The sequence below is a fragment of the Bombina bombina genome, chromosome 6, assembly GCF_027579735.1.
Source record: "Bombina bombina isolate aBomBom1 chromosome 6, aBomBom1.pri, whole genome shotgun sequence".
In the NCBI taxonomy this organism is placed as follows: domain Eukaryota; kingdom Metazoa; phylum Chordata; class Amphibia; order Anura; family Bombinatoridae; genus Bombina; species Bombina bombina.
In genome coordinates, this window is record NC_069504.1 from 483,150,667 (window position 1) to 483,170,299 (window position 19,633).

General features: G+C 40.2%; 1 protein-coding gene across 1 annotated transcript in view; it reads right to left on the reverse strand.

The window, feature by feature from the left end:
- The window catches only part of MYO9A (myosin IXA), a 294,424-nt gene that overhangs the window by 148,207 nt on the left and 126,584 nt on the right, over positions 1 to 19,633 (reverse strand). Inside the window, 5 exon segments of the mRNA XM_053717307.1 lie at positions 845 to 2,467; positions 2,960 to 3,261; positions 15,244 to 15,393; positions 19,118 to 19,240; positions 19,483 to 19,593. Of these exon segments, the coding sequence (XP_053573282.1) occupies positions 845 to 2,467; positions 2,960 to 3,261; positions 15,244 to 15,393; positions 19,118 to 19,240; positions 19,483 to 19,593 (2,309 nt within the window).

The following is a 19,633-nucleotide window of genomic DNA, read 5'->3' on the forward strand; positions in this document are numbered from 1 at the left end:
TATATATATATTTGCTACTCACATTTTATTTATTTTTTTAAATATATGGAGATTTTTTTAAATATAGATGAGACACCTCAAATACTCAATGTTATATAAATATAAAGAAAAAGTAGTGTGGATTAGTAAATTGAGATATAGGCAAGATTGCAATGTGTAAAATAGTAAAATATTTCAAGATTAAAGGAACATTAAAATTAAACTTTCATGTTTTATTTAGAGCATGAAATTTTATCAAATTTGCTTTGCTTTCTTGATATCCCCTGTTGATGAGCAAACCTCGGTAGGATCATAGGAGCGTACACATCTCTTTAGCACTCTACAGTAGCAGAATTTGTTTGTATTGTAGCAATGTTTCAATGTTTCAAATAGTTGAAAACCTTGCTGCCCTAGTGTGTTAAAGACATATACTGTACATCCTCCTGAGCTCCTATTAGCCTACCTAGGTTTGCTATTTAACAAATCTGATATTAAAAGTAAATTTTTTTTTAATTGCATACTTTAGCAATATCCCCATTGTGGTAACCTCAGATGAGACCTGACACCGAAGGGTGTCCTGTTAAGAATCACTGCTTTAGAGGAATATCTTCAAGAATAATAATTTTCAATGAAATTTTCAGTGACTATAATTATATTTAAATGAAATACATTTCATGCAGATTTAACTGAATAAGGCCAATCTAGAGATACATTTACTCTCTGCTGGAAAAAAAAAACTATAAAAAGAAGAATGTTCCTGAAATTCAGGAGTGGTATAGCATACTTGTAACAGAGACATAGAAGTACGTATTCAACACAAAACAATGTGGTTACTAATACATGGGTTACAATTACAGATACTCACTCGGAGTCACTGCTAATATTCCCCTGCGGTGTAAAGAAAATACTGGGGTTCTTGGCATTATACAACCAGGGACGCCTTGTCACATCACTAGTCTCCCCCATGGAGTCCAACCCTCTCCTCTGCTCCGGGAGCACACTTGTTGGACGGTCACTTTGTAAATTGACTTCACTCTTTCCTCCCACACTCAGTCCTTTGATTTCCACTGTGGGCTTGGGAGGACCCTTCCAGTGTTGACTCTGAATAAGCAACGACTGGGGTCGGTCTGAAGACTTCCTGGAGGTCCTCATAGAATGTAGCTGAGAATCCCCACTATGCCCTTGTTGCTCCAGAAACTTGCGCTGTCTCTCTAGTTCTTGCTTTTCCCTGCGTATTTGCTCCATCATTTCACGTTCCTTCTGATGTTGCATTTGCTTTTGCATATCATCCCTTTCCTCATTAAGCTTTTGAAGCCGATGCAAAATAGAATCAGCTGGTAACTCATCTGTCTCATTGTGTTCCTCTACTGTAACTTCCTGGTGTGGCACATAGAAAGTTGGGAGACTGCTCGACATAAGGGGTTCCCGTAGATGTGTCTTGTAAAAAATGGGTAGTGAAGTCTTGGCAGGAGCACTCTCTGAAAGCTCCAAACTAGGAGACTTTTGTCTCCAAGTGGATGATGCCCCCCATGAGATATCAACAGCACTAGAAGCAGGGGAAGGGGGACCATTGGTGGAGGCTTTGCATGGTGATACAAGGTCTAGAGAATTAGGGGGCTCCTGGGATGGTCCATTGGATGAAACATTATGTGATTTGGGAGAGTCCAGTAAAGAAGCAACTGGGATTCCATTGGAGTGAGAGTTGAGTTGAACATGGGAAGGCGAACTTAAAGGACTTTTTGTCTGAGACACAGATTGTCCATGAACATTAAAATTTAAGGAACCATGAAAAGGAGAGCTTACAGACTTAGGAGAGCTTGGAGACTCATTGCTATGGTTCTTTACAGTATCATTACATGGAGTGCTTTGTGATTTATGTTTAGGAGAGGTTGTTGATGCTTTGGTAGGAGTGCTTATTGGTCCATAATTTGGAATGGCTGGGAGATCATGATTAGAAAAGTCTTGGGATAATTCACTTTCTGTGCTTGTCAGTCTATGAAACGTAGACCTATGGGACAAATCTTTCAAAGGCTCCTCAGAAGGCAGAGAATTTTCTTCACAACTAAAAAGTTCTAAGCTGCCAAGAGACCCTTCACTTTCAGGTGTGTCTGGCATCCTGTCCACTATGAGCTCTGCAGACCAGCGCCGCTCTTCAGAAGGAGAAACTCCTCCACTCCGGACCTTCAGCAGCTCCAGGCTAAACTGTGCCTGCTCCAGCTCCCTCATTCGACGGCTCTCTCTTTTAGCTCGGACCACACGTCTCTGATTGGGGTTCTCTAGAGATTTTGGCCTCTCCCTAAACTGCACAGATGCAAACCCACTGGACTGCATGTCTCCTGCGTAAGTGGGTGTTGGAGGCTCTTGATCTGTCGGGGCCTCAATTGGACCATCTTCCCATTGACTGCTGTCATCAACTGGAGACAGTAAGGAATCTATAGAAATGTGATTCTGTGTAGTACACTTTACCTTCTGCTGCAGTGCATGAAACCTAAAAAATTTAAAAATATTTTAACACATTAAAAACAGAATCTGCAATGTGTTGTGCAAAAGAAAAAAAAACAAACATCTAAAATTATTATAAAGTATGAAAAAAAATATACAACTAAAATCCTGAATTTCATTTAAAGTATGTGGAAGTAATGAGTAATTCTAACACAGATGTTTTATTGTTATTGGCTAAATTAGTGTTTGTAAATCAGTGAGAAAGTAACCCCATGTGGCAGGTGCACCATTTTCTGGAGTGCTATTCACTATTCGCTTTGCAATAGTATACAACATTCCCATTCCTGATGCATTTCAGTGGAACAGGTGCAATACCTAAATAGTGGCATTGATCCCTAAAGGATTTCACCCATGGTTTACAACCTTACCTATACAGCACATAATTAAATCTCATAGTGATCTATGCAAGATTCAGTCTAAGCATACTTTACTTCACTTCACTTCACATGCCAGCAAGTTTTAACACTGGGTACATTACCTGCGACGTGCTATATAACCTCTGCATGCAGCTTGCAGAGCTATGATATATTTTTTCTGCTGTTGGTAAAGGAACCTTTGAGCATATCCTCGCCACATAGACTGGATGCAGGCAGCAGCTTTTTCCCTTCGTAAACAATATTTCCGCCAGCAACTCTGTATGGCACAGGCTGAGGCCTTCATTTGCAGAAAGTTGTTTCGCATCCTGTGAGACTTCCACCAGGTCTGTATGGTAAGTGCAGAATGAAAAAGGACATCAGCTTCCTCCTCACTCCATCGCCTCTTGTAATGTCTCCAGCACCTCTGTACAAAGAAGCCACATTATAAACATTTACAGACAATTGTATCAAAATAAATTAAATGTTATTCAAAAGCACTGTGTGTGTATGAAATTAAAGTAGATTTGTTTGATAAGATATACCTGCCGGTCTGTATGAACTATGAGCAGTGTGTAAATAATGTTAGTTGAAGCTGCAACTAGTTGTAATATTAGGATATCTGTTTTTCACTACTTTTAATTTAAATTGTGTATTCCCAAATTTTTACTCCCTCCAGAGATACAAATATATTACTTCTTACTTTCTTTTTTTTTTTTTTTTTTTTTTTAAATAAGAAAATTTATGCTTACCTGATAAATGTATTTCTTTTTTGACACGATGAGTCCACAGATCATCTTAATTACTAATGGGATATTCACCTCCTGGTCAGCAGAACACAGAGCTGTTAAATAGCTCCTCCCTTCCCTCCCACTCCAGTCATTCGACCGAAGATAGGAAAAACATAATTTATGTAAGAACTTACCTGATAAATTCATTTCTTTCATATTAGCAAGAGTCCATGAGCTAGTGACGTATGGGATATACATTCCTACCAGGAGGGGCAAAGTTTCCCAAACCTCAAAATGCCTATAAATACACCCCTCACCACACCCACAAATCAGTTTAACGTATAGCCAAGAAGTGGGGTGAAAAGAAAAAAGTGCGAAAGCATAAAAAATAAGGAATTGGAATAATTGTGCTTTATACAAAAAAATCATAACCACGACAAAAAAGGGTGGGCCTCATGGACTCTTGCTAATATGAAAGAAATGAATTTATCAGGTAAGTTCTTACATAAATTATGTTTTCTTTCATGTAATTAGCAAGAGTCCATGAGCTAGTGACGTATGGGATAATGACTACCCAAGATGTGGATCTTCCACGCAAGAGTCACTAGAGAGGGAGGGATAAAATAAAGACAGCCAATTCCGCTGAAAAAAATCCACACCCAAAATAAAGTTTAAATCTTATAATGAAAAAAACTGAAATTATAAGCAGAAGAATCAAACTGAAACAGCTGCCTGAAGTACTTTTCTACCAAAAACTGCTTCAGAAGAAGAAAACACATCAAAATGGTAGAATTTAGTAAAAGTATGCAAAGAAGACCAAGTGGCTGCTTTGCAAATCTGATCAACTGAAGCTTCATTCCTAAACGCCCAGGAAGTAGAAACTGACCTAGTAGAATGAGCTGTAATCCTTTGAGGCGGAGTTTTACCCGACTCAACATAAGCATGATGAATCAAAGATTTTAACCAAGATGCCAAAGAAATGGCAGAAGCCTTCTGACATTTCCTAGAACCGGAAAAGATAACAAATAGACTAGAAGTTTTTCGGAAATCCTTAGTAGCTTCAACATAATATTTCAAAGCTCTAACTACATCCAAAGAATGCAACGACTTTTCCTTAGAATTCTTAGGATTAGGACACAATGAAGGAACCACAATTTCTCTACTAATGTTGTTAGAATTCACAACCTTAGGTAAAAATTTAAAAGAAGTTAGCAACACCGCCTTATCCTGATGAAAAATCAGAAAAGGAGACTCACAAGAAAGAGCAGATAATTCAGAAACTCTTCTAGCAGAAGAGATGGCCAAAAGAAACAAAACTTTCCAAGAAAGTAATTTAATGTCCAGCGAATGCATAGGTTCAAACGGAGGAGCTTGAAGAGCCCCCAGAACCAAATTCAAACTCCAAGGAGGAGAAATTGACTTAATAACAGGTTTTATACGAGCCAAAGCTTGTACAAAACAATGAATATCAGGAAGACTAGCAATCTATCTGTGAAAAAGAACAGAAAGAGCAGAGATTTGTCCTTTCAAGGAACTTGCAGACAAACCTTTATCCAAACCATCCTGAAGAAACTGTAAAATTCTAGGAATTCTAAAAGAATGCCAAGAAAAATGATGAGAAAAACCACCAAGAAATGTAAATCTTCCAGACTCGATAATATATCTTCCTAGATACAGTTTTACGAGCCTGTAACATAGTATTAATCACAGAGTCAGAGAAACCTCTATGACTGAGAATCAAGCGTTCAATCTCCATACCTTCAAATTTAAGGATTTGAGATCCTGATGGAAAAAAGGACCTTGCGATAGAAGGTCTGGTCTTAACGGAAGAGTCCACGGTTGGCAAGTGGCCATCCGGACAAGATCCGCATACCAAAACCTGTGAGGCCATGCTGGAGCCACCAGCAGAACAAACAAGCACTCCTTTAGAATCTTGGAAATTACTCTTGGAAGAAGAACTAGAGGCGGAAAGATATAGGCAGGATGATACTTCCAAGGAAGTGACAATGCATCCACTGCCTCCGCTTGAGGATCCCTGGATCTGGACAGAAACCTGGGAAGCTTCTTGTTTAGATGAGAAGCCATCAGATCTATTTCTGGAAGTCCCCACATTTGAACAATCTGAAGAAATACCTCTGGGTGAAGAGACCATTCGCCCGGATGTAATGTTTGGCGACTGAGATAATCCGCTTCCCAATTGCCTATACCTGGGATATGAACCGCAGAAATTAGACAGGAGCTGGATTCCGCCCATACCAGTATTCGAGATACTTCTTTCATAGCCAGAGGACTGTGAGTCCCTCCTTGATGATTGACATATGCCACGGTTGTGACAATGTCCGTCTGAAAACAAATGAACGACTCTCTCTTTAGAAGAGGCCATGACAGAAGAGCTCTGAAAATTGCACGGAGTTCCAAAATGTTGATTGGTAATCTCACCTCCTGAGAATCCCAAACCCCTTGTGCTGTCAGAGACCCCCAAACAGCTCCCCAACCTGTCAGACTTGCATCTGTTGAAATCACAGTCCAAGTCGGAAGAACAAAAGAAGCCCCCTGAACTAAACGATGGTGGTCTGTCCACCACGTCAGAGAGTGTCGTACAATCGCTTTTAAAGATATTAATTGAGATATCTTTGTATAATCCCTGCACCACTGGTTCAGCATACAGAGCTGAAGAGGTTGCATGTGAAAACGAGCAAAGGGGATCGCGTCCGATGCAGCAGTCATAAGACCTAGAATTTCCATGCATAAGGCTACCGAAGGGAATGATTGAGACTGAAGGTTTCGACAAGCTGAAACCAATTTTAGACGTCTCTTGTCTGTCAGAGACAGAGTCATGGACACAATCTATCTGGAAACCTAAAAACGTTACCCTTGTCTGAGGAATCAATGAACTTTTTGGTAAATTGATCCTCCAACCATGTTCTCGAAGAAACAATACAAGTCGATTTGTATGAGATTCTGCTAAATGTGAAGACTGAGCAAGTACCAAGATATCGTCCAAATAAGGAAATACCACAATACCCTGTTCTCTGATTACAGACAGAAGGGCACAGAGAACCTTTGTAAAAATCCTTGGAGCTGTTGCTAGGCCAAACGGCAGAGCCACAAACTGGTAATGCTTGTCTAGGAAAGAGAATCTCAGAAACTGATAGTGATCTGGATGAATCGGAATATGCAGATATGCATCCTGTAAATCTATTGTGGACATATAATGCCCTTGCTGAACAAAAGGCAGAATAGTCCTTATAGTTACCATTTTAAATGTTGGTATCCTTACATAATGATTCAATATTTTTAAATCCAGAACTGGTCTGAAGGAATTCTCCTTCTTTGGTACAATGAAAAGATTTGAGTAAAACCCCAGCCCCTGTTCCAGAACTGGAACTGGCATAATTACTCCAGCCAACTCTAGATCTGAAACACATTTCAGAAATGCTTGAGCCTTCACTGGATTTACTGGGACACGGGAAAGAAAAAATCTTCTTGCAGGAGGCCTTATCTTGAAGCCTATTCTGTACCCTTGTGAAACAATGTTCTGAATCCAAAGATTGTGAATTGAATTGATCCAAATTTCTTTGAAAAATTGTAATCTGCCCCCTACCAGCTGAGCTGGAATGAGGGCCGCACCTTCATGTTGACTTGGGAGCTGGCTTTGGCTTTCTAAAAGGCTTGGATTTATTCCAGACTGGAGATGGTTTCCAAACTGATACTGCTCCTGTAGGGGAAGGATCAGGCTTTTGTTCCTTATTGTGACGAAAGGAACGAAAACGATTAGTAGACCTAAATTTACCTTTAGATTTTTTATCCTGAGGTAAAAAAGTTCCTTTCCCCCCAGTAACAGTTGAAATAATAGAATCCAACTGTGAACCAAATAATTTATTACCCTGGAAAGAAAGGGAAAGCAAAGTTGACTTAGAAGACATATCAGCATTCCAAGTTTTAAGCCATAAAGCTCTTCTAGCTAAAATAGCTAGAGACATATACCTGACATCAACCCTAATGATATCAAAGATGGCATCACAAATAAAATTATTAGCATGTTGAAGAAGATTAACAATGCTATGAGAATTATGATCTGTTACTTGTTGCGCTAAAGCTTCCAACCAAAAAGTTGAAGCTGCAGCAACATCCGCTAAAGATATAGCAGGTTTAAGAAGATTACCTGAACATAAGTAAGCTTTTCTTAGAAAGGAATCAATTTTCCTATCTAAAGGATCCTTAAAGGAAGTACTATCTGCCGTAGGAATAGTAGTACGTTTAGCAAGAGTCGAGATAGCCCCATCAACCTTAGGGATTTTGTCCCAAAACTCTAATCTGTCAGATGGCACAGGATATAATTGCTTAAAACGTTTGGAAGGAGTGAAAGAATTACCCAAATTATTCCATTCCCTGGAAATTACTTCAGAAATAGCATCATGGACAGGAAAAACTTCTGGAATAACTACAGGAGATTTAAAAACCTTATTTAAACGTTTAGATTTAGTATCAAGAGGACCAGAGTCCTCTATCTCTAATGCAATTAAGACTTCTTTAAGTAAAGAACGAATAAATTCCATTTTGAATAAATATGAAGACTTATCAGCATCAACCTCTGAAACTGAATCCTCTGAACCAGAGGAAACATTATCAGAATCAGAATGATGATGTTCATTTAAAAATTCATCTGAAAAATGAGAAGTTTTAAAAGACCTTTTACGCTTACTAGAAGGAGGAATAACAGACATAGCCTTCTTAATGGATTTAGAAACAAAATCTCTTATGTTAACAGGAACACTGAGTATTAGATGTTGATGGAACAACAACAGGTAATGTAACATTACTAAAGGAAATATTATCTGCATTAACAAGTTTGTCATGACATTCATTACAAACAACAGCTGGAGGAACAGATACCACAAGTTTACAGAAAATACACTTAACTTTGGTAGATCCAACATCAGGCAGCGATTTTCCAGAAGTATCTTCTGATTCAGGGTCAATCTGAGACATCTTGCAATATGTAATAGAAAAAACAACATATAAAGCAAAATTGATCAAATTCCTTAAATGACAGTTTCAGGAATGGGAAAAAATGCCAGTGAACAAGCTTCTAGCAACCAGAAGCAAATAAACAATGAGACTTAAATAATGTGGAGACAATAATGACGCCCATATTTTTTAGCGCCAAAAAAGACGCCCACATTATTTGGCGCCTAAATGCTTTTAGCGCCAAAAATGACGCCACATCCGGTAACGCCGACACTTTTGGCGCAAAAACGTCAAAAAAAATGACGCAACTTCCGGTGACAAGAACGACACCGGAAATAACAAATAATTTTTTGCGCCAAAAAAGTCTGCGCCAAAATGACGCAATAAAATGAAGCATTTTCAGCCCCCGCGAGCCTAACAGCCCACAGGGAAAAAAAAAAAAGTCAAATTTTAAGGTAAGAAAAAAATTGATTATTCAAATGCATTATCCCAAATAATGAAACTGACTGTCTGAAATAAGGAATATTGAACATCCTGAATCAAAATAAATGTTTAAACACAAATATTTAGAACTTTATATAAAAGTGCCCAACCATAGCTTAGAGTGTCACAAAATTAAGACTTACTTACCCCAGGACACTCATCTACATGTAGTAGAAAGCCAAACCAGTACTGAAATGAGAATCAGTAGAGGTAATGGTATATATAAGAGTATATCGTCGATCTGAAAAGGGAGGTAAGAGATGAATCTCTATGACCGATAACAGAGAACCTATGAAATAGACCCCGTAGAAGGAGATAATTGAATTCAAATAGGCAATACTCTCTTCACATCCCTCTGACATTCACTGCACGCTGAGAGGAAAACCGGGCTCCAACCTGCTGCGGAGCGCATATCAACGTAGAATCTAGCACAAACTTACTTCACCACCTCCACAGGAGGCAAAGTTTGTAAAACTGATTTGTGGGTGTGGTGAGGGGTGTATTTATAGGCATTTTGAGGTTTGGGAAACTTTGCCCCTCCTGATAGGAATGTATATCCCATACGTCACTAGCTCATGGACTCTTGCTAATTACATGAAAGAAAGAAAGGAAAAGCCAAGGTGCAGAGGTGTCTGAAGTTTACAATAACCCACAACCTGTCTATAAGAACAGGACGGGCAGTGGACTTATTGTGTCAAAAAAGAAATACATTTATCAGGTAAGCATAAATTTTCTTTTTTAAGACACGATGAGTCCACGGATCATCTTAATTACTAATAGGATTCAATACCCAAGCTAGAGTACACAGATGATACGGGAGGGACAAGACAGGGAACCTAAACGGAAGGCACCACTGCTTGAAGAAGCTTTTTCCCAAAAGCGGCCTCAGTCGAGGCAAAAGTGTCAAATTTGTAGAACTTTGAAAAAGTGTGAAGAGAGGACCCAGTTGCAGCCTTGCAAATCTGTTCCACAGAAGCTTTATTTTTGAACGCCCATGAGGAAGCAACAGCCCTCGTGGAATGAGCCGTAACTCTCCCGGGAGGCTGCTGTCCAGCAGTCTCATATGCAAAACGTATGATACTCTTCAGCCAAAAAGAAAGTAACCGTAGCTTTCTGTCCCTTGCGTTTTCCTGAGAAAACCACCAACAAAGAAGAAGACTGACGACAGTCCTTAGTCGCTTGCAGGTAAAACTTTACTTTACTGACACTCTCCGAGCAGAAGAAATAGCAACAAGAAATAAAACTTTCCAAGATAACAACTTAATATCTAAGGAATGCATAGGCTCAAACGGAGCCCCTTGAAGAACTCGGAGAACTAAATTCAGACTCCATGGAGGAGTAACTGGTTTGAACACAGGCCTGATCCTGACCAAGGCCTGACAAAATGATTGTACATCTATGACATCTGCCAGACGTTTGTGTAACAAAATAGATAAAGACAGATATTTGACCCTTTAGGTAAACTTAACGATAAACCTTTCTCCAAACCCTCTTGGGGAAAAGATAAAATTCTAGGAATCCTAACTCTACTCCATGAGTAGCCCATGGATTCACACCAATAGAGATATTTACGCCATATCTTATGATACATTTTTCTAGTGACAGGCTTACGAGCCTGAATCATGGTCTCAATGACCGAGTCAGAAAAACCATGCTTGGATAATATTAAGCTTCCAATCTCCAAGCAGTCAGTTTCAGAGAAACCAGATTTGGGTGAAGGAGGGGCCCTTGATTAGAAGGTCCGTCCTCAACGGAAGTCTCCAAGGTGGCAGAGATGACATGTCCACCAGATCTGAATACCAAATCCTGCGAGGCTAAGCCGGTGCTATGAGGATCACCGATGCCCCCTCCTGTTTGATTCGAGCAATGACCCGAGGAAGAAAAGCAAACAGAGGAAAAAGCTGGAGAACACTTCCGGATGGAGTTCCCACTCCCCCGGATGAAAGGTCTGCCTGCTCAGGAAATCCGCCTCCCAGTTGTCCACCCTTGGGATGTGGATCACCGACAGGCAGCAAGAATGGGCCTCCGCCCACTGAATTATTTTGGATACCTCTGTCATCACTAAGGAACTCCTTGTTCCTCCCAGATGATTGATGTAAGCCACTGACGTTATTTTGTTCGACTGGAACCTGATAAACTAGACCGAGGCTAACTGAGGCCAGGCCAGAAAAACATTGTAGATCGCTCTCAGCTCCAGAATGTTTATAGGAATAACAGACTCTGGTTTAGTCCAAACCCCCTGAGCCCTTAGGGAGCCCCAGACTGCTCCCCACCCTAGAAGGCTGGCGTCTGTTGTCACAATCACCCAAGATGGTCTGCGAAAGCAGGTTCCCTGGGAGAGATGATCCAGAGACAACCACCATTGAAGAGAATCCCTTGTCTCCTGCTCCAGTAGTATTCGATGAGAAAAATCTGTATAATTTCCGATCCATTCCCTGAGCATGCTTAACTGCAGAGGTCTGAGATGGAACCGAGCAAACGGGATGATGTCCATTGCCGCCACCATCAGCCTGATTACCTCCATGCACTGAAGGCAGATGAGTGGACTGAATGACTAGACAAGTATCGATAATCTCTGATTTCCTGACATTCTGTCAGAAAAATCTTCATTGATATGGAATCTATTATGGTTCCCAAGAAAGTTACCCTTGTGCTTGGGACTAAGGAACCCTTTTCCAAATTTACCTTCGACCCGTGAGATCGCAGGAAGGGTAACACCATGTCCGTGTGAAATCTTGCTTGCTGTAAGGATGGCGCCTGGACTAGGATGTCGTCCAGATAGGGTGCCACTGCAATGCCCCATAACCGAAGCACCGCCAAAGAGGGGAGGGTGAGATCCCGGGAGGCCCAAGCTGATACAAAGTTGTCTCAGCCTGGACCAGTAATTTTTCAGAAGATGGCACTCCCACCAAATGTGTATAGGGCTACCCCCTCTCACCACATTCCCTCCAGCACAACCCAGGGCACAAGGGATAGAACTTCTGCAGCTTAGATTGAACCAAGTGCCATCTTGTCAGGAGTTTATAGAAGAGCTCGTATAACGGGACACAGTGTATGGCAGTCCTGGTGATTGCAATAGCAGGCAACCAATGTTGAGAAGTGAACTCCTGCCCCTACTTTCTCTCCCACGGCAAAATATGGGTGGTTTTGAAGGATGCATCCGCATCCAGTAAGCATTGATAGTGAGAGGACAGGGGTCGGTTGAGCTGAAGTCCAGCCTCCCATCTGGTCTCCCAGATAGTCCGGTCCCTAGGTATCTTTGTGAAAAATCCCCAAGCTCGCAATAGGGATCTCAGTCTGGTCAGGTCAAAATTAATTTTGGGGGGAAGTTCCCCCCGCAGTATAAATTCCTCCTGGTTCAATAATCTGCCATTGTCATAGAAGTCACTGATCTTTCGTAGTTGAAAGTCCTCCACACACCCTTATGGAAGTTGGGGAGAGTTAAGAGAAGACTCACGACTGGGTGGATTGGGGATGGGTGGGGGGCAATCTTGTTACAATTATGTAAGCGCATCCATGCTTTCCTGCAGTCCCTCACTATCAAGTTGGATATGGTTAGCTGCTGGTGACCATGGGCTGGTGTCCAGAGAAGGTCTTCGAGGTTGACATAAGCTGGGAGGGAAGCCTGTTCTAAGTCACACCATCTAGCCTGAGGGAGATTAGAGCTCCATGCAGTTGCGTGGGTGATCATTGCTGCTTCATGATAAAGTCTGATATTAGGGAGGCCAGCTCCTCCCTTCTCCATAGGTCTATGGAGGACATGGGCCGCAACTCTCGGCCTCTCACCCTTCCATACATAGTTGGAAATAAGCTGTTGGAAGCGGAGAAGTAGAGTCTGGGGGACTAGGAGAGGTAGGCAGTGGAATAGGTAGGTGATTTTTGGGAGTATCATCATTTTGACGGCCGCCACCCTCCCAAGCCACAATATTTCCCCATATCTCTTTGACTCTATAAGGGAATCTATCTCCCTCAGTAAAAAGGAATAATTGTCTGTCATTATTATGTTCCTGTCATGGGAGAGGAAGATTCCAAGATGTTTGATCCCCCTAACCGACCACCGAAAAGGATATTTTCTCTGTAGTTTCTGTAGATCTCCTATTGGGATCCCTATTGAATAAGCTTCTGTCTTTGATACATTAATTTTGTAATACGAGAGAGCACCAAAAAAATCTAACAAAGAGAGCAGAGGGGGAAGGGATGTCAGGGGGTCCGACAAGAAGATAGTAAGATCGTGGCCAAAAAGGGCAAGTTTTTGCTCCGAGTCGTGGATTATAAGTCCCTGAATCTCCCTCCGTTGACTAATGGCTGCCGCAAGGGGTTTGATGGACAGTGTGTACAGAATAGGAGAGAGCGGTCAATCCTGTCTTGTTCCATTGGTGATCGAGACAGATGGGGAGGCGAAGCCCACCGCTCGCAACCTCACCGTGGGGTTTGAGTAAAACGTTCGTATGGCTCTGCAGATAGTCATTGGTAGTCTGAAAGTTTTTAAGGTCAAGAACATATAATCCCACCTCACCCTGTCGAATGCCTTCTCCGCATCAACCAACAGGGTGAGGAGAAGGAGGTCCATATCCGCAGATTTAGTATATAGGTTTAAGAGTCTACGCGTATTATCAGGACCCTATCGGCCTAGAACAAAACCCACCTAGGTGGACCAGCAAGGGGACATAAATTGCAAGTCTGTTGCCTAATATCTTCGCGTACATCTTGATAGACATTAATGAAAGATATCGGTCTGTAGTTTTCGCAGGTAACTTTATTCTTTGTGTGCTCTTGTTCCATCCTAAGTCACAAAGGATGAATTAAACAAATAAACAGCTGAAATTATTTTAATAAAAATAACAGATAAAAAACTGTTTGTGTGCAGAAATTAGTTAGATTAGCACGCTAATATTGTAGCACCTACTTACACCTCAGTTAAATCTTGCTGAGGTGCCCATCTGTCCATCAGTACCTAATATTTAAATGCAATAAAACTCATTCAACACCTCAGTTTAATCTAGCTGAGGTGCCATCTGACCATCAGAAAAATACATTTTAAACTGTTTATTTTCTTGGAAATTAATGATACGTTATTATACATAAACAAGTCCGAAACGCTGTACTTTTAATAGCGCTGGCTGGACCCGCATTGAAAAGGAAAACACTAAAGACTGTGTTAGATGCTCTGCCTCCCGATATCGTAATTGAGATGGAGAGCGCAATCTAACACAGCCTCAACGTAGCTCCGCCCCTCGTGGGCGTGATAACACTCCATTTCCCGGCACCATTATGACTGTGCCTTGAGATAGAGGATAGTGCAGCCCAAAACTGTGCCAAAGTAACTCCGCCCATCGTGGGGAGCTAACTGAACCACTTAATTTTGCACACTCTGTTGAGAAATTGGGGACAAATTGTGCTACCGCATGTTAGGTAGCTCTATAGCCCATATGAGTGACTAATTTTGCACACTCTGTTGTTCAAACAACTACCTCCTGAGGCCTTATTATTTTGTTCACCCAAGTGATTGAGGCCCCCAATGTGCTGTCACAGGATCCCCACCCTTTATATGAATAGGAGGTCTTTCCCAAAAAAGGGGTTATGTCCCAATAAGGTGCTCCACTTCCTCTGAGATCTTCCCAGACCCAGAATAAAAAGTTAGCACTTACCTTTAAAATCTGCCCGACAGCAGGGCAGCTCAGCAGGTTTGCGAGGTCCTCTCCCTCACATAGCCCTGTGGAAAAAGGATAAAGCCTGAGTAATCTTGCTTAGGCTATCAGTATAAGGGCAGCATGACTCTATGGGAGGCGCAGTGAGAATTATGTCCCACAAGTTCCCATTGCTCTAAATCCACCAATGCTCTACTGAAGAGACTGATATGGACTACGGCTACACCCTAGAACAAAGCAGCACAATCTTGCACTACTTTAAAAATAATAGAAAAGATTCTTCAATCAAGAGTTTAAAACCTCACTTTACCACTTCCTATCACTAACGTAGGCAAAGAGAATGACTGGAGTGGGAGGGAATGAAGGAGCTATTTAACAGCTCTGCTGTGGTGCTCTTTGCCTCCTCCTGCTGACCAGGAGGTGAATATCCCATTAGTAATTAAGATGATCCGTGGACTCATTGTGTCTTAAAAATGAAATACCCATGAGCACCACTCATGTATATTCTTCAAATCAAGTAAGTCCATCCTGAATGTATAATTTCCAAACTTTAAATAAGACTTGCAAGGATATTACCTGGATTGTGATAGCTGCCTCTCTAAGGTGCAGGAACCTTTTTCGCTGAAGTCTTGCTCTCATCCATCGCTGCAAAAGGATAATACGCTGAAGTACAATGTGATGCAGCATCTCCCTGAGACACTGGCGCTCCTGTTCCTTCATGAACACCTGTGAAATGAAGAGAAATTATTTTAAAGTATGGAGGCTGCAATATAAAAAATAGGGGAATGCCAAGAAAGCAAATGTGAATTGATAAAAAAAAATTACAAAAAATGGTAGCAGCCTTTTAGTTGTCAAGGAGAAGCAAAAGGTAAGGACATTGAACAAAAATCTGGAGGCATACAAGTAAAAGCACAAATATTTACCCTGCGCTGTAAATATTTACAGTGGCAAGAAAATGTATGTGAACCCTTTAGAAATTACTGCATTTATGTATCAATTTTTCTTAAAATTTGGTTTGATGTTCATTTAAGTTACAGTAATTAACTAAACACAATCATGTTTTAACTAACAACACAAAATTATTGTATTGCTTGTGTACATATTGAATATATCATTCAAATATTCACAGTAAATGTTGGAAAAAGTATGTGAAACCCGAGGCTAATGACAAAAGTAAATTATATATGGAAACTGTCAAACCTGGTGTCCAATTAATGAAACGAGACTCATAAAAAACACTCAAACATTTTGAGTTTGCTATTCATAAAATGCATCTGTTGATATGAACCATGCCTTGCAAAAAAGATCTCTCAGAAAACCTGCGATCAAGAATTGTTGTGTTGTATAAAGCTGGAAAGGGTTACAAAGTTATCTTAAAGTGCTTAGATAATTATATGTCCACTGATAGATAAATTGTCTATATATGGAGATGATTTACTACTGTAGCTTCTCTCCCTAGAAGTGGCCGTCCAGCCAAGATGAATCAAAGGGCACACCACACAATTCTCAATGCAGTATAATAACCCTAGTGACAGCTAAAAACTTAAAGAAATAACTGTTTAACATCTCTGGTCAATAGTCTACTATACAGAAAATATTGAACAGGCAAAGAAAGCCGCTACTTTACCAAAAAAAAAAAAAAAAAAAAACAACATTTCTGCACACCTAAAGTTTGCCAAAAACCACCTTAAAACTCCACAAAACTACTGGGGAAATGTTTTGTGGACTGATGAAACAAAGGTTGAGTTGTTTAGAAGAACAAGCAGCACTTTGTATGTCGTAAAAAAGTCACTGCATACGAACATGAAAACATCATCCCAACGATTAAAGGGCCACTGTAAGTAAATATTTTCTATGCCTGTTACTAACTACCCCAAATACGCTTTTTATCAATAGCATTTCATTAACATATCTCTACCGTATAACAGAAATCTTGTCTGCAAATTTAATTGTTTTCCAAACCCACTCCGTGGGTATCCTTTGCTCTGTACCAATCCGTTTACAATACCTATTTTTCAAAATGGCGCTTTAAACACAATTTCATTGGTTTAAGTATTTTGAACACACAGTGCTGAAAATAGTGGGCAGGATAACGTGACATCATCGGGGAATAAAAGATATAAGTTTTATAACGTTATGAAACTTCGTTTTGGAGAAAATATAGGTCAGTAGGTTTTAATTAATGTTTATTAACTTTAATATGTTAGTGGTTTGGCTTAAAAATTATAACAGAAAATAATCCTTTAAGTATGGTGGAGGGAGCATCATGATTTTGGGCTACTTTGCTGCTTTGGGGCCTGTACCACTTGCCATCATTGAGGGAAAAATGAATTCCCAAGTTTATCAAGATCTCCTACAGGATAATATCAAGGCTGTGCGTCAGCTGAAGCTGGGTGATGTAGCAAGACAATGTACTTAAAAACATTGAAGTAAATCCACTACAGAATGGCTTCAATAAAATAAATTCCGCCTTTTATCGTGGCCCCCAGACCCTAACCCCATAGAGATGCTGTGGAATGACCTCATGAGAGCTGTTCACACCAGACATCCTAAGAATAGGGCTGAGCTGATAAGTTCTGTAAGGAGGAGTGGTCCAAAATTCCTCCTGAACTTTGAGCAGGTCTAATCCTCAGCTACTGGAAATGATTGGTTAAGGTTATTGCTGCCAAAATAGGATCAACTAGCTATTAAACCCAAGTGTTCACTTACTTTTTTCACAGCCCTGTGAATGTTTAATGGGATGTGTTCAATAAAAGACATTAACAAATATAGTTGTTTGTGTGCTTAAGCACATTGTGTTTGCCTATACTTGTGACTTCGATGAAGATGAGATGACATTTTAAGACCTATTCATGTAGAAAACCAATTTCAAAGGGTTTACATACTTTTTTTTGCCACTGTGTATATGTATATTTATGTTGCGGCAAAGTAAGAAACTGGGTAATCCTAGCATTACCCGCGTAAACCTGATATTACCCAAGCGGCTGTGGGTAAAGCCTGATGTAACATAATAAATCTTTTCAGAGTGCATCGAGCCATCGCATCAAAAATATATACGATGCACTGAAATTCACACATCTTCACTATCTTTTTTACCCCGTCTGAGGGGTTCAAGTGGGGCAAAGCCCCCCTTATAAACCTTATTCCCCAAGGTTCATAAGGGGTGGATGCCAGAGGATGGGCGGGGCACCTTCCTTACACCCCCCAGGCAGAGGCAAACAAATTGTGTAGATTGGGGAATTACATTACATCGGGCTTTAACCACAGCCGCTTGGGTAATATCAGGTTTTCCCAGGTAATCTTAGGATTGCCCGGATTTCTGACTTTACCCCTAACAGATAGCTAGATAGATAGATATAGATACACATCCACAAAGTTTGGTTTAGCAAACCTTACAAAAAGTTTAAATACATCTTCAGGAGTGCAGCCAATGAGACCAAATAGTGCACCACTACCCTCAGTTTTGTGTAGATATATTCACATCCGTAACTAAAAACATATCCAAAAAATAATCTGTGTTAGATATATGTGTGGCACAATTATTGGTACCCTTTTAGTCCATACTTTGTGCTACCTCCCTTTGCCATGATAACAGCTCTTAGTCTTCTTCTAGAATGCCTGATGAGGTTGGAGAATACATATGAAGGGATCCGAGGCCATTACTCCATACAGTATCTCTTCAGATCCTTCAAATTTGGAGATTGAAGCTGGTTGACTCTCCTCTTCAGTTCCCCCCACAGGTTTTCTATGAGGTTCAAGTCAGGGGACTGGGATGGACATGGCAGGCAGGACCTTGATTTTGTGGTCAGTAAACCACTTTTTTATTGATTTTGATATATGTTTTGGATCATTGTCCTGCTTTCTGGCAGAGGCAGTCAGGTGTCCATTTAATATCTGTTAATATTTTATGCTATGTATCCTAACTAAATGTCTACATCCTCTAGAACAGACATCCTCAAACTTGGCCCTTCAGAGGTTTTGGCTGGCTGAGCATAATGGGAAATGTAGTTCCAAAACCTTTGGAGGGCCAAGTTTGAGGATGTCTGCTCTAGAAGAAATGTAAAATATCAATGGGAATATACTTCAAATATATTTTTCTCATATGAATTCATAGTGGTGCCAGTAATTGTGCCACACATATTTAACAAAGATATATACTATATATATATATATATATATATATATATATATATATATATATATATATATATATATATATATATATTATTTTTTTTTTGATAAACCTGATTTGCATTTGCAATTGTTTGATATACATGAGAGCAGAGTATTTTTGTTTATTTTTTTTAACAGCCTTCTTTGCTCATATTTACTAAGGGTGCCAAGATTAGTGGAGGGCACTGTATATTCTGTTAATATACTCCTATTCTGTTAATATACACTATTGCTTCATATCTGTTGCTCAGAGCACAATATATACTTCTCTCCTTACCATAGTCCTCCCCACTTGGTACTGGTCTGGGCTGTGCCCAAGTCTCCAGAAAAACTCCTGAATTCTCTGCCGGGTAGGAGCAACATCACGGGGCAACAACACAGAGAAGTGAGTCACAAAGTCCTATGAGAAGCAACAAAGTGTCATTGGTTTGTAGAGAGATTACCACTAACTTAATTAACAAGCAATTATTTAAACTCATTTCCTAACTCACAAAACAAAAATAAAATAATCAGACCTTTTTTTTTTAATATGACACAGTATTTTTACTCTAGATTCTAATTCACAACTTATGCACATCCATATTATTGACCCCTGCGTAACACAAGCACGCACACACACATGCAAACATTTCATTGTCTAACCTGGAAAGAGTATTTGCAGCTATATCCAGACTGGCGAATACGGACAGTTTCCAGCATGCCAGTGTAACGAAGTTGTCTGAGCACCAAGGAATCATTGAACCTCATAGGTACCTAGAGAAATAAAGAAATCAGACTGTGAAATTAAATCTCA